At 36.6% G+C, this 13,423-nt stretch overlaps 1 protein-coding gene across 17 annotated transcripts in view; it reads right to left on the bottom strand.

Moving 5' to 3' along the window:
- The window catches only part of ptprk (protein tyrosine phosphatase receptor type K), a 112,766-nt gene that overhangs the window by 3,960 nt on the left and 95,383 nt on the right, over positions 1–13,423 (bottom strand). For 2 of the 17 annotated variants that reach the window (XM_015057183.1, XM_015057215.1), the window contains 16 exons: positions 12,299–12,328; positions 9,646–9,806; positions 9,206–9,241; positions 7,531–7,542; positions 7,088–7,275; positions 6,798–6,885; positions 6,221–6,366; positions 5,162–5,179; positions 4,612–4,648; positions 4,422–4,519; positions 4,095–4,211; positions 3,533–3,687; positions 3,104–3,239; positions 1,923–2,072; positions 1,140–1,313; positions 334–351 (listed from right to left, as the gene is read on the bottom strand). In XM_015057183.1, the coding sequence (XP_014912669.1) occupies positions 334–351; positions 1,140–1,313; positions 1,923–2,072; positions 3,104–3,239; positions 3,533–3,687; positions 4,095–4,211; positions 4,422–4,519; positions 4,612–4,648; positions 5,162–5,179; positions 6,221–6,366; positions 6,798–6,885; positions 7,088–7,275; positions 7,531–7,542; positions 9,206–9,241; positions 9,646–9,806; positions 12,299–12,328 (1,564 nt within the window). The remainder of the gene's footprint in view (positions 1–333; positions 352–1,139; positions 1,314–1,922; positions 2,073–3,103; positions 3,240–3,532; positions 3,688–4,094; positions 4,212–4,421; positions 4,520–4,611; positions 4,649–5,161; positions 5,180–6,220; positions 6,367–6,797; positions 6,886–7,087; positions 7,276–7,530; positions 7,543–9,205; positions 9,242–9,645; positions 9,807–12,298; positions 12,329–13,423) is intronic. The other 15 variants (XM_015057207.1, XM_015057231.1, XM_015057192.1 and 12 more) reach the window with 14 other exon arrangements.

Raw genomic sequence — 13,423 nt, 5'->3', positions numbered from 1 at the left:
GTTCAGTTAGTTCAGCAGGTGTACTTGGACAAAGATCACAGAAGACAACGTAAAAATGCCAGCTGCACTGACATGTAACTGACTATTACTGCAACTGACATAATGAACTTACTGAGCTGAAACGTAAATGAGCCCAACATTATTCTGGATGAGAAAGAGCAATTACACATGGGACAGAGGCATGGATGACTTTGGTGGGTAAGAAATGATGACAGTGGTGAGATTCTAGTGTCGCAATGAAAGCCTGCGAGTAAAACATGAAACCGGTCGCTGAACAACACCGAAGCCATGAAACAAATCCAGTATTGGAGATTTGAAGTCATATCCCGTTACCTGGAACTCTTCTGACAGCTTGGTTAGAGAGAGGCCAGAGGTAAGTGACTAAAATTTGAAATATAAACATCTGAATCTCATTAGTTTTACACTGGCTGCAGCATTTTGTCCTCCAACAGTTTTGCTGGAGAGAAGCCACATTTCTATCAAGACAAACATGCTTGTATTTCAATTTATTAATGACAGAAACTACTGACATACCTACAACCCACCCCTTACTGTGGTTTTTGTGCCTCTGACCAATTGAAAACGATCAAATAAACTGATCTCATCCTTAAATTTCTCCAGAACCAATGTTGTATTTTAGCTCACGGTACGTTTGAAACAGCCATGTCAACCGTTGCCAGAGCAATCAATTATTATTATTATTATTTTTTTTGTGGTGGCCAGAGAAGCTAGTGGTCGGTCTTTTTAGAACCTGGATTTGTCTCTAGCCTTCTGCTGCTAAAACCACAAACACAGCATCACACAAACAGGAAGGGGGAGTCTGTGTGTGTATATCTGTAGAAAATATATGCAAATGTTTCAGTTTTTTTTTTTTTTAATAAACTCTGTAGTCTTTTAAAAGTCTGTATCATTTTCAACAGAAAAAAAAATGACTGCAGTTTGGGACAGAATAATACATCACATAAAGATTTGTTGTTACTTTTCTTAATCGTGTGTTAAAAGCAACACATCTCTTCAGTTTTTACGCAATGGCGTCTTATGAAAAGACCACACCATGTCCCAAACTACTCCTGCTACATTAGTTGAAAATAACACAACCTTCCTGTACAACACGTGCATTTGATAAGGCATCGACTTACATCCATCAAAGCAGCATTGATGTAATTGCTGCTTTCTCCGTCTATTGTAATGAGAAAGGGGAGGCATCTATCAGGAGGAAGGCCATCCATAAAGCGGTTCTTATCTTGGTTTCTAGGCAACAGTGCAATGCTGCAGTCTTCTGACTGAGGCTGTGGAGTCACTGAGTTTAACGTCTGGCAACAAAGAGAAAAGGATGAATTTAAACTTAGTACACATCGTTAAAATGCAGGTACATGCAAGTATAAGTATTGCGGAAAATGAACTGTTTATAATTTTTTTTTTTTGTTGAGCCTCTGACTGTTAAATGTCCTCTGGACAAACAAGTCGGACCCAGTTTTCAATGTTTGTTGTTAGTAAACAACCTAATCTAGGCATGTGAACACAAACAAGTTTATTCATATATTTTAAACTTTTATCATTTCACAACATTAGGTGACAATTTATCAATTACTGCTTTACTTGTTCAGATTTGGAATGTGGAAGTTACTACTTTCCCAGCAAGACATTTGAAAAAAATAAAAAATAAAATAAGATTATGAGAGGAAAATGTCATTATTAAAGATGCTTTAAGAAGCAGAACTATAAACACAACACTAAATGCTTACATGGGTCATTAAAATCAATCTGGCTCCTAAGAATACAAACAATAGATGAAACAAATGTTTACTTGATCAACAACTCTTCCTCCTAAAAAGAAAAAAGTCTAACTTCACCTCATGTTTCTAAACAAAAAGCAAAAACTTAAAAGGTCTGTCATTAAAAGCAAAAAGATCCCAGTTTACCTGGAACTCATCCTTCAGGTGTGATGAGTTGGTCTGGGAGTCGATGCGAATCAACTCATAATACGCTGCTTTGAACTCGCAGACTGGTATTGCTGTCTCTCCACATAGACAAGCCTCTAGGATGGCATCGTGGATGAAGATATACTGCTCCTGTTCAAGATTCAAACCACAGAACAGTTAAATATTTAAAACAGGAAAGACATAATAAATACTGCAAAAAGTGAAACACCCACACATATAAGCTGAAGTGAAGGTGAAAGTGAGGATGAAGACGCTGCATGTGAAGTGAAGACTCATGGAAAATGGATGTATGGATGAGATGAAATGAAATTATGTTGTGGCTTTTCTTACTTTTGTGTCAATCTGCATAGAAAATTGTATATTTTAAACTTTTTAAGCAGATAACAGATGAACCCTCTAAGACAGGGGTCCCCAAACTTTTTCCTGCGAGGGCCACATGACTGTTCCATTTGCTGATCGGGGGCCGGTCTTAGTTTTTCGAGAAAGAAACCTTAGAAAAGTTTTGTTGACGGACGGGGGGGGGGGGAATTGGATTACTGCCGACGACATATTCGCGTTTGTAGATAGATTTTTACCCAGAATGCATGCAAATGGAAAAAAATCGTGAGCGAAACGGTGACTGGTACTGACTAGTATATATTCCATTGATGGAAACTAAGTTTCATATTTGCTCAAGAGCCCCCCTGGTGGTTGAAGAAAAATCCACATATATGGAAAAAAAACACTGAATGCTCTCTGGTATTGTTCAGGGGGCCGGACCAAATGAGGAGGCGGGCCGGATCCGGTATTGTTCAGGGGGCTGGACCAAATGAGGAGGCGGGCCGGATCTGGCCCGCGGGCTGTAGCTTGGGGACCCCTGCTCTAAGATATGACAGAATCTGAGCCTGTTCAACTAAAACAGGCTGACGCTGACGAGGAAGCAAACTGTCTGCAGAGTATCTGACCTCAGAATCAAGAAAAGCTTTATTCCAGACACATTTGGTCAGAATTTAATCATATTTACGTTCTGACTGCGATGAGGTGACTTGTGTATGAAAATGTTAGATATCTACCTACAGCTTAGCCATCTGTGCCATGCTGACGGCTGATTTTGAAGGTGAGGGTTTCCTTCTGTCTAATCTAAGGAGAGGATGCAGATGGAGGATGGGTAATGCAGTCACCTCAGTCTGTACCATGTTGATCCTCCTGGAGCGGAGAGCTTTTACACAGTTGTAGATGTCGACGACTCCTTCTCTCTCTGCCATGTCCAACATGATGTCAATCACAATGAAACAGCCTGTGCGCCCTGCTCCGGCACTGCAGGGAGATGGATGGTAAGTTGTATAGTTAAAATGTCAAAATCAATATTCATTTAATCTCTACAAGTCCAGAAGGCATTCTAGATTCAATGCTTAGACCCACTTATTGGCCCTCATTGTAGAAATACGTAAAAATTTTTCCTGTTTTATTGCAGAAACATAATCTAACACAAAAAAAGTTCAGGACTAAATCAGATTGTATCACTGTGATAAAAGGTTAATCTTTACCATGGTTGCCAATAAGTGTGGCCAGCATTGTAATGTTTACTACGTAAAAATCTGCATGAATACCTGCAGTGAACCACTATCGGCCCGGCGGACGGAGGGTTGGACATTTTGACTCTGCGGATGAAGGAAAGTAGTCCAGTGGCGTGATATGGAACGCCGTGATCAGGCCAGCCGGTGAAGTGGAATTGCTTGACCTCTCGCACCTCATTGAAGCCACGCTGAACGAAAACAAATATGCTTTGTTAGTGTGGAAGAAGCAACAAGACACAGGAAGTTTTAGTTTGGAGCTATTAAACATAGATCCATGGTGCCACTGAGTGTTGAATTTCATACAAACGACCATATTAAAAAATATATTTATGTTTCCAGTAGAATGCAGATAGAATATTGAAACAAAGTAGGCAAGATAATAAATTCAGGAGATTAGTTTCACTGTTAAATGACCTCAAAGTGTTATAAAGTCTGGTTTAAGTTTTAATTGGTTCCCAAAAACCTAAACACCCTGTTTACTTCTCAAAATTTTACAGTAAAAGTTACACATAACAAAAAGTGAAAAGTGTCTAATAACAACATCATAGGAGCTCATAATTTCAAATTGGAGTGACGAAGGTAAAACATGGCTTACCCTCTCCAGGGTGAAAGTGCGGACCACATATTCAGCCAAGGGCTCCACCTCCACAAAAGTCACTTTGAAGTCTCCGTACACCTCAGCGTCATCCGGCCAGTACTTGTAGCACTTAACCTGGAAAAAAAGCAAACGTCAAGATTATGTTAGAAATGACAAAAACCACACTCTTCGTGATCTATTGCTAAAATAAATAGATTTGATTCCAGTGTTGGAAACAAAAACATGTTATGCTGCTAAAGATTTGTGTGTAAAGAACAAAACAAAGCATTTTCAAATAACGTAACCTTGCTACACATGATAAACAAAAGAAAAAGAGCAACTTACCCTTCCAACCTCCACCAGATTGGTTACCATAACAATGCAAGCCGACTGTTCCTGCCACACCATCCTCCAGAAATCATAGACCGTCTCGTGAACAGGACCTAGACACAGAGACAGCTTTTCTTTAAAAACAAATAATATGTTTTGTGGACAGACATTAATCTCACGAAAAACAGGAACTTAAATTGTTTACCTTGAGTAGCTATGTAGTGGCTTGGTCTCTGATATCCCTGAAAGCACAACACTGGTGTAAATATGTTACGATAATATTTGGATGTATTTACCACAAACCTTCGTTTTAATTGGCTGGAAATGTAGGAGGAGAAATATTTCTCACTGCCTTGACAAGACTTTGCTTTTGTTTTTTCCGCAGCTGAGCATTAGTGTAAGGGGCTGGATGTCTTTTATATTAGTTTTACCTCTAATTATTACTTTGCTATGTTGTTACAACCCAACTGTATATGTCATGCACACCTATCAGTCCATGAAAACCATAACTAGGTTTTCAGAAGTCGTGAAAAATTGGGGGCAACGCACAAAGTTTCAAGATACACAAAGATCTGAAGAAAGATGGCAGGTGGGCAAGATGAAGCGAAGTCTTTCATGCAGCAGAAGCCCCAGCAACTCAAGGATCTGCATCGTCTTTTGATGCACATCAGGACAGTTCAATGCATGGATGTGTAGGTGGACTGGTGTGAAAAAGGTTGAGGGGCGTGAATGAAAGAATCTACAGTGATACTTACATCCCTGTACAGCCAAATCTACAGCCCAAGCCACAGGCAGAAAGAACAAGTGGAGGAAGGAAAGAAAGAAAGCACAACAATGTCAGTGGGTGTCAATCAGAAAAAAAGCTGTATTGACATAATGGAAGACCATAAACATGCAAAATAGTGGATCTAAGAGTGCGAATTAGACTGAATAGAAAAGACACTGCAACCGCCATGTTAGCTGTATCAGGAAGGGTTGGAGAGTGTCTATACTATTCAAGCTAATTTCTGTTTCTTTTTAGTTATAGCATGCATCTAAATGATAGTAAATTATAGTACAGAAAGGCATGCTGTAAGCACTGTAAAAGCATGACATGATTAAAAGACATACACATGTGCAGAAGCAAGAACTGGAAAAAAAAAAAAAAGGTAAAAGATGGAAATGACTGACAGATGCCAACCATGCAACCAAGCAACAGTTAAATGGACCAGCAGATGACTGAAAATAAATTGAATATGGATAATGCAAGTTCATCTGTTTACACTTTGAATATAATGTTTCTGAATCGGGTTTACGTGTTTCAATAAGTGTGGCATGAGAAGCTGTGAGTACATAGAAGCTGGCTGCATTTGGTTAGCTGTGGAAAGGTCAAATACTAAAACCTGAAAACGTGTAACCTGGATTTGTCCAAGGTTCTCAAAAACAACCAATGTCACTAGTCACATCTAAACCCCACAAGTTCCTACATTTTACTATTTTTATTCTTTAATAAAAGGCATAAAGATAAAGTGTTTTTTTTTCTTTTCTTAAACCAGCTACATTGCATCCCTATGTCGCAGTACGTCGTTGTTCACATTTCCCACCCGTGCACCAATGATTAAACGTTTTACATCTAAATAACGGCAAAATTGTCCTTTGTTATGTGTAGAAAGGATGTGTTAAATGATGAACTAATCTCGAAATAAGACAAAAGAACAAACATCTTTGAAAAACACAGAAATTGCATGTGTGGGGTGATTTTGGCACTGCTGGATGCATAAAATGGTTTGATGGATGACTGATAGACGCAATAAAGGTATATAGGCCTGACATACGAGCGAGGGAGTGTGGTTTCGTTGGTTTCGTTGGGAGCCAATAGTAGCATTCGATGTGTTTCCACTTACATCGATGTAGTTGGCGTTGATGTAGTCGGAGGACGGGTCGTCTTCAATGGGCTGCAGAATAACCCTTGAATGATCATCTAGAGAAAGATGAGAAGAAATGTCATTGAGTAAAAGCTATTATAAATGAAATTTTACAGCAATAAGAATTAGAAAACAGAGACAGTATTTTGTAGGACTTTGTTATTTTGGTTCATAATTTTTAAACCAAATTGGAAATTGAAGCCATTCTGGGCTAAGCATCAGATTTTAACTGAAAAATGACGGTGCAGAAGGACTAAAGCAATTTTAGTTTTTTAAGCAATTTAAAAATGAACATCTTAAAAACTAAGCTCTTAATTTTTTAAACCAGTCAAAACCAAAGACTCAGGTTTTGATTTTGCTCAATTCAATTCATTCAAAAATCCAAAGACGTGCTCTTAGTCCTTGTAACTTAATATTTCTTTATTTCATCCTCACAAATATGTAATTTGTGTTCCTAAAGGTACAGAAATTAATTTTGCATACTTACAAGCTATAATGTTTCCATAGCGATTTTTAGTCCGATTCTGCTCTTTCTTTGCCACATCCCAAGTTGCTGATTGGCCCTCGAAGAAACTCTGAATCACAAACAACACAAAGGAAAGTTTACAACTTATGCATCATCAAATATAATAAAACTGGATAACATAAAAGTGCACAGCATAAAAAAAAAAAAAATGCAGTGAATTCTTGGCTCTCTTAATACGTGCAAATTTTCATCATTTCTATTAGACCGTAAAATTGTTTGCGGTTCTTGGACTGAATAGTTAACAGTATTACTTCATATTCCTCCTTGAAGCCATAGCTGTCAGATGTTTTCATGAGGTTGATGTGCTGCAGAAGGTCAGCCACTCTGATGGCAGGGTGCAGCTGTCCTGTCTGATAAGGAGACTCTGTTCCTTCACAGTGATAGCGAGGAACATCCAGAAGCCTGCTATTCTCGGCTGCAGAAGCACTGTGGTTTTCATCTGCAAGCAGAGAGAAAGAGCCAAAACAACAACAACAAAAGTTAACAGAAGCTAGGTTTTGAATAATCAAACACATGGCTTTATAATTTCTACATTACGATTCCTAGAAGGATTTGTTTTTGATTCATTTTGATGCAAGACAGGTTATCTAAAGTTAAATAAAAAGAATTATACATTTAAAATTGCTCTATTAAGTGTGACACTTAAACCAAACAACAAACAAACATGGTTCATTTTTTTTTCTTCTATACTCACCTGTGATTGGAACTACATGCAAATGCAGCACAAAAGGAAAAAGAGCAACAGAGTTCATTCAGACTTTCTTAGTCATTCAGATTAAATTCTGATCTGCTTGCAAGAAATTCACAAATCCATGCACAATGGATGATACAAAAAAACAAGAATGCAAAAATGAAAAGTTATAACATGCAATATAATGTTCAAACTGGAAATATATTGAAAATAAGTGTTCTTTTGCTTGAACGCCACTACAGTGCCACCCAGTGGAAATGTACTTAATTAACTTTTCATTTCATATAAAGCTCTGAAACCTACTTAGAGTAAATTAGTTTTTCTGGGTTTATTTCTCGACATCGATACTCCGATTTGACTTTGAAGATTGTGAAGTACAGAGTTACTGAGAAATGAATTGATCTCAACAGCTGATTTTGCAAAACGTCTAGGAGCGAAAACAAGTGGTAATGACTTAATAATGGCTTTACATTACTAAAGCCATTAATAATATGTCGGATTGCTAAAATATTAGATTAGCAATCCAAGATATTGCTAAAGCAACATTGGATTAGCGAGATATCGCAACACATCTTCACCTCTTGTTTATTAACGGATGCTTTTCTCTACTCTGAGGACACGTTAGCTCATTACCGACTGCTAAAGTTTAGTTAAGCTGTCGTCCGGCCAGTTTACAGTAAACCTGACCTGACAGTGTGTCTTAATTTACTACTTCCTGCTACTTCATCCTCCACTGTGACTTGATTGGCTAAGACAGACTGGAACTGCGCCCTTCACTCCACATTAGAGGCAATGGACCAGCTAATTAACACAGTTTGGTGGCATTGTGGTAGTAGAGGCCTTAAGGTTATCTCAGAACGGCACATCATGCGACAGTGTCAACGCCGCACAAACAAGCACACTGGGAGTGCGATACCACAGCTGCAGCAACACCCACATTGGAAAAAAAGCTACAGATTTCATAATTTAGGACTTGGAGAGTTGCATCTATAAAAGGCGCTCAGGAAATTCACTGAGCAGTAACCTTTCAAACAAAGACGCAGAGGTGTCACAGATTTATTCCGCTGTAATTTTCCACTGGTGATGTGATACATTTTGTCCGTTTTTGAGTACAAAGTGGTCTTTTTTTGTGGATGTAGAAAGATTTCCGAGGAAGATAGCTGGTAATTACTGTGAATATCAATATCTCTCAGCGGGGGAGCAGAAACCGTGTTTGGAGCTGGAAGTGATTGAACATGAACGCCGGATAATGACTGAAGTGTTTGGCTGCTGGCCAAATACAAATTGGTGATAGGTGTCGAATTACATAAAAGATGACCATGAGGCTCTTTTTATCTTTGACATTTCACACTAACTTTAACAATTATGTTGTTTATATGATTCTCCAATATGAAAAAAACGTACATAGGAATAATACTAATTGACCTTTGGTATAAAGAATAAAAATATTTTCAGGATGTAAATTTTGAATAAATCAACCTATCAGGGACAAAAGGATAAATGGCAGATGTTCTTTTTTTAAGGGAGAATTTAACTACGTCCAACAACTAATTAATGGTGCACAGGGACAAAAATGTCAGGGCAACAAGCATATGGGATGGATGACAACAGTTGGTGATTTCTAAAGGGTAAAATGTTGGTCGATAAATGGGACAGTCAATAACTTCCAAAGTCTCACCTAACACTGCAGTAGGAACCAGAGGATCATTGGGCACTAAGGAAGGAAACAAGGTGTGAAAGTAATTTAAAATGTCTGTGAGGGCTAAATTATTCTCCACCTACCTGAACTGAGGTGTCTCTTATGTAAACATATGGATTCAACATGGTGTTGACCACTATTTAGTCACAGCAAGTTATTCAACATTTAACTTAGATCTCAACTATAATTGAAAAGTTAATTCCTTTTAGTAATTTGGTGTAGAAATTGAAAAGTATACATTACATAGATCAGCTAGATCAGCATGTAGTTCCGGTATATATGGATGTGTTGATATAATTTTTAATTCTGGACACAACTTCTAACTCTTAGAATTACAACCCTGGACTGGCATAGTGGGGAAAAAAATAGATAGATGAAAAACTTAGTAGTTTCATAGAAGACAAAGTTTAAAAACCTACATCTGTTGTTGTAGTTATGGGAGTCCATGAATGTCACAGCCATTGGATCCTCTCCATGCAGAGTGGACTGATCTGCATAGCTGCGGTCCATTGCATTCACCATGTGTGTCATTTCCTGTCTCGTTGTTCCAATGGCATCCTTTCGCTTTTTAGCCAGTTTCCTGTTTGAAGAACAAGAAAACCCGGTCAGTCATGACTAACAATTACAGAGCAGCAATGTGTCTGCAGACCGCAGCATTTAAAACAAAAACAAAAAAAAATTATATATATTAAATGGTTATACAGGATGTCCCAATTAGACATGGGGGTGGGGGCTGCTAATCCAAGATGCAGAGTTTAGAGCCAGTGCTGAGGGGAAACACGAAAAGAAGCAGGGAGCAGAATAAAAGCAAGGAAGGAGAGAGGAAAGACCAAGCAAGGACAGCAGGAGTCAAATGAAAGGGTCAGAAAGAGAAGAACTGGAAAAGAACCTCCCATGGAAACCACAGAAAATCCTCATTGTCCAAGTACCATCATGAAAACCTGTCATCAGATCTCGTGTCATTGAACTCGACATGATAACTCTACGTTTGTTTTCACTGAATTTTAAACATCGTCTGGCAAAACCCAATCAATTTATTAAACCCAAGGTTTAATAAATAGACTAGTTTACACTCAACAGCAAACAGAATTAGGACAAATAATTTCATATGTTAAAGTGAAGTTGGTTATTTTCCAAACAATAAAGGAAAACATGTTCACCTTAAATCAGTGTTTTGATGAGAGAATATGTCGTTAAATGCCTTAGTATCCCACTTTTTTAAAGCACATAGTAAAAAAACAAAACAAAACAAAACAAAAAACAAACTTTAATTTTGTGTGATCTTTTATAAAGCAAATACAGTACTGTACAATTTTTAGCCTTTATTATCATATTTGGCACCCCAATGCAGCAAAAAGAAGTTATCTTCCAACTGGTAGTTGACTAGTTTAATATGATCTCAACGAACATTATGAATTATAACATTATAACATTATAAAAGTACGACTGGGAAAAAAAAATGCTGCTTAAGAAATAAAAGAAAAAAACAAAAATACAACAACAAATGAAGAGCCAAACTAAAAGTTCAACCCAGTGACAATTTTCATTGTTTGATAGACGAAGCTTTAACATGTTTGGGAGGAAAGTTGTTGTTCTTCTATCTGATCGTACAAATCCATCAGTGACTGTTGTCAAACTGATGCAATACAGTTATGATCCACAATACACCAAGTGAACCTATAAGATCAAAAAACAGAGACTCGGAAATGTAGCAGAGGTAGAAATTGGAATAATGACCAGGTGTGGCTGTTTGTGTTTTTTATTCTATTTGAACTCACATGGAAGAATAAGTTCATGAGAGGAAAGACGCTCATAGCATAATTTATATTACATACCCAGCTACTGAAGTTGACACTGTTGTGTACCTTACACTGTATGTATACACATAATTAGTTTTGTCTCACCTAAATTACCAAAATAAAAATGATTTTAGCAATTTTTTCTCATTAAGTAGTAATATTTACATACAAATTATAATTTTACATATAATAAACCAAAAAACTTGTAATTCATTTACTAACAATAAATATGTAAAAGTGAATTAAACTAACGGAAATAAAAGTAAAGAAAAATTTAAGATTGTCAGACAACAGTCATCAGAAAAAGAATTGATGACAATATCAAAATAGAATGAAAATTTCACATTTTCATCATTTTGAGTTTGTGATTAAATTCTGTGCAGTTTGATTTAAATGATAATAATAATAATAATAATAATAATAATAATAATAATAATAATAATATACTGCCACTTTGATATGTTTTTTTCCCACCAATTACTGTTTCTGGATCCGTTTTGGTTGCAACGAGTGACGGACAATAACAAACAAAGAGCGAAGAACCCACGACAACAGAAAGAGAGCCATTAGGAGCTACCAACACAAAGTCCCGCAGAGGAAGCTAGTTTGCTGAAATCCAAACGTTGAGGAGTTTTATTGTGATACCTGTGAGTTGATGGACAGATGGATGACCACATGACTACATGCACACAAAGAGCTACCAGTCACAAGTGCAGCATTCTTTTTTCAATTAACACTCTTAGGCCAGTGTTGTCCCGGTTTATCGCTGACTTTACGCCTGCTTCGGAGCAACTTTGGAGCATGTAGAGGACACCAGGGGCAAGGTCAATTCTCAATCATTTTAGTCCTTTTTATACATTCTAGCACTGCTAGAGATTCAACATTCATGTAATTGTAATTTTTTTGTTTAAAAACACCCGCGCGATTTCCTAAAAAAAAAAAAAAAAATATATATATATATATATATATATATATATATATATATATATATATATATATATATATATATATAAAAGCAACAAAACAAAACCAAAAAAAAAAAAAAGCTGAAATCCTGAAATGACTGGCATGAAAGCGAACTGACCCACACCCTGGCAAAGGCGTCAATGAGGATGGTTTGGCTGGTTGGTTAGGTCATAGCTGACAATGTGTTCTATCTTGAAAAAAGTATACTGCATCTTTAAAAATTACAACAACTAGCCACTAAAAAAAAGTTCGCCCAGTAAGATAGCAGCAGCTTGGTGAGCTGGTTGTTGATTGGTTGTTTACTTACAGGTAATAAGAGTATGAATAGTAGGTCCTCCTGGGGTTGAGAGCCAATCAGAAAGCAAAAAAACAAAACAAATGAGACACAAGGGAATATGCAAATTAGGACAAAACTGTCCCGTCTCAACCAGTGACAACAGAAACAGAGGAAAACACCCTTTCACTAATAAAGCATGCAACGAAGAGCCATTATAGCTATGGATCGTTTTAAAAAAGGAACACAATAATAATAATAATAATAATAATAATAATAATAACTTAAAACCAAAGTTTAGAGCTATAACAAGCGATAAAACTCAGAAAGGAACTACCAGAACAAAAACGATCAACCTATTTACATGCAGCCTTTCGAAGTGAAATTCAAAAACAAGCATGCAATGTTCTGAACTATTTTTAACTGTGACTGGACTGAATAACCCTCATGAAACATTTATCCTTCATCAACCAAAAACCGTTTTTTTAATTGTCACTCCTATTAATGTTCAGTCAAAGCTGATGCAAACCTATCCAATCAATAACACCCAGTGGCTTGTCTCCTGTAAAACAAGCATGATGTCACTGCAAAGTCATCATGTCCCACTATTTTAAAGATGCAGTATTGCTCAGTGTTGTCGTAAAGGTTTAATGACAATGAAGATTGATCTCTCCAGAAACCTTCATCAAACAAAAAACAAGCAAGTAATGATTCCTCATGAGACAAATATTAATAATAATTTAAAAAAAATGTGAAATTGTTTCATATTTTCCAAACATTTCTGAAAGTTTACACATTATCTTACACAGTGGTTTTATCAGTCAATGCAAAATTACAAACTTTCAAATGAAATGTAAACTAGAACATGTATCATTTGATGGGGAAAGCAGTTTTCTTCATCACAGATCAATGATTGTTGTTATGCAGCTACACGGGATATAATAAGTAGGAACACAATCAATGTAACGCTGGCATGCTTAACACATCCAAGGGTAGAAAAGATCAAATAATTACATATTTTACCAGCAAGTAAAAAAAAAAAAAAAAAAAAAAAAAATATATATATATATATATATATATATATATATATATAAAAAAAAAAAAAAAAAAAATACACTCTCTGTATTTTTTTATATATATATCACACTCTGCGACTCG

Source organism: Poecilia latipinna, unplaced genomic scaffold (assembly GCF_001443285.1).
Source record: "Poecilia latipinna isolate Pla-1442-1.1 unplaced genomic scaffold, P_latipinna-1.0 Scaffold61, whole genome shotgun sequence".
NCBI classification, from domain to species: Eukaryota; Metazoa; Chordata; class Actinopteri; order Cyprinodontiformes; family Poeciliidae; genus Poecilia; species Poecilia latipinna.
This window is presented reverse-complemented; position numbering and strand designations above follow the sequence as displayed.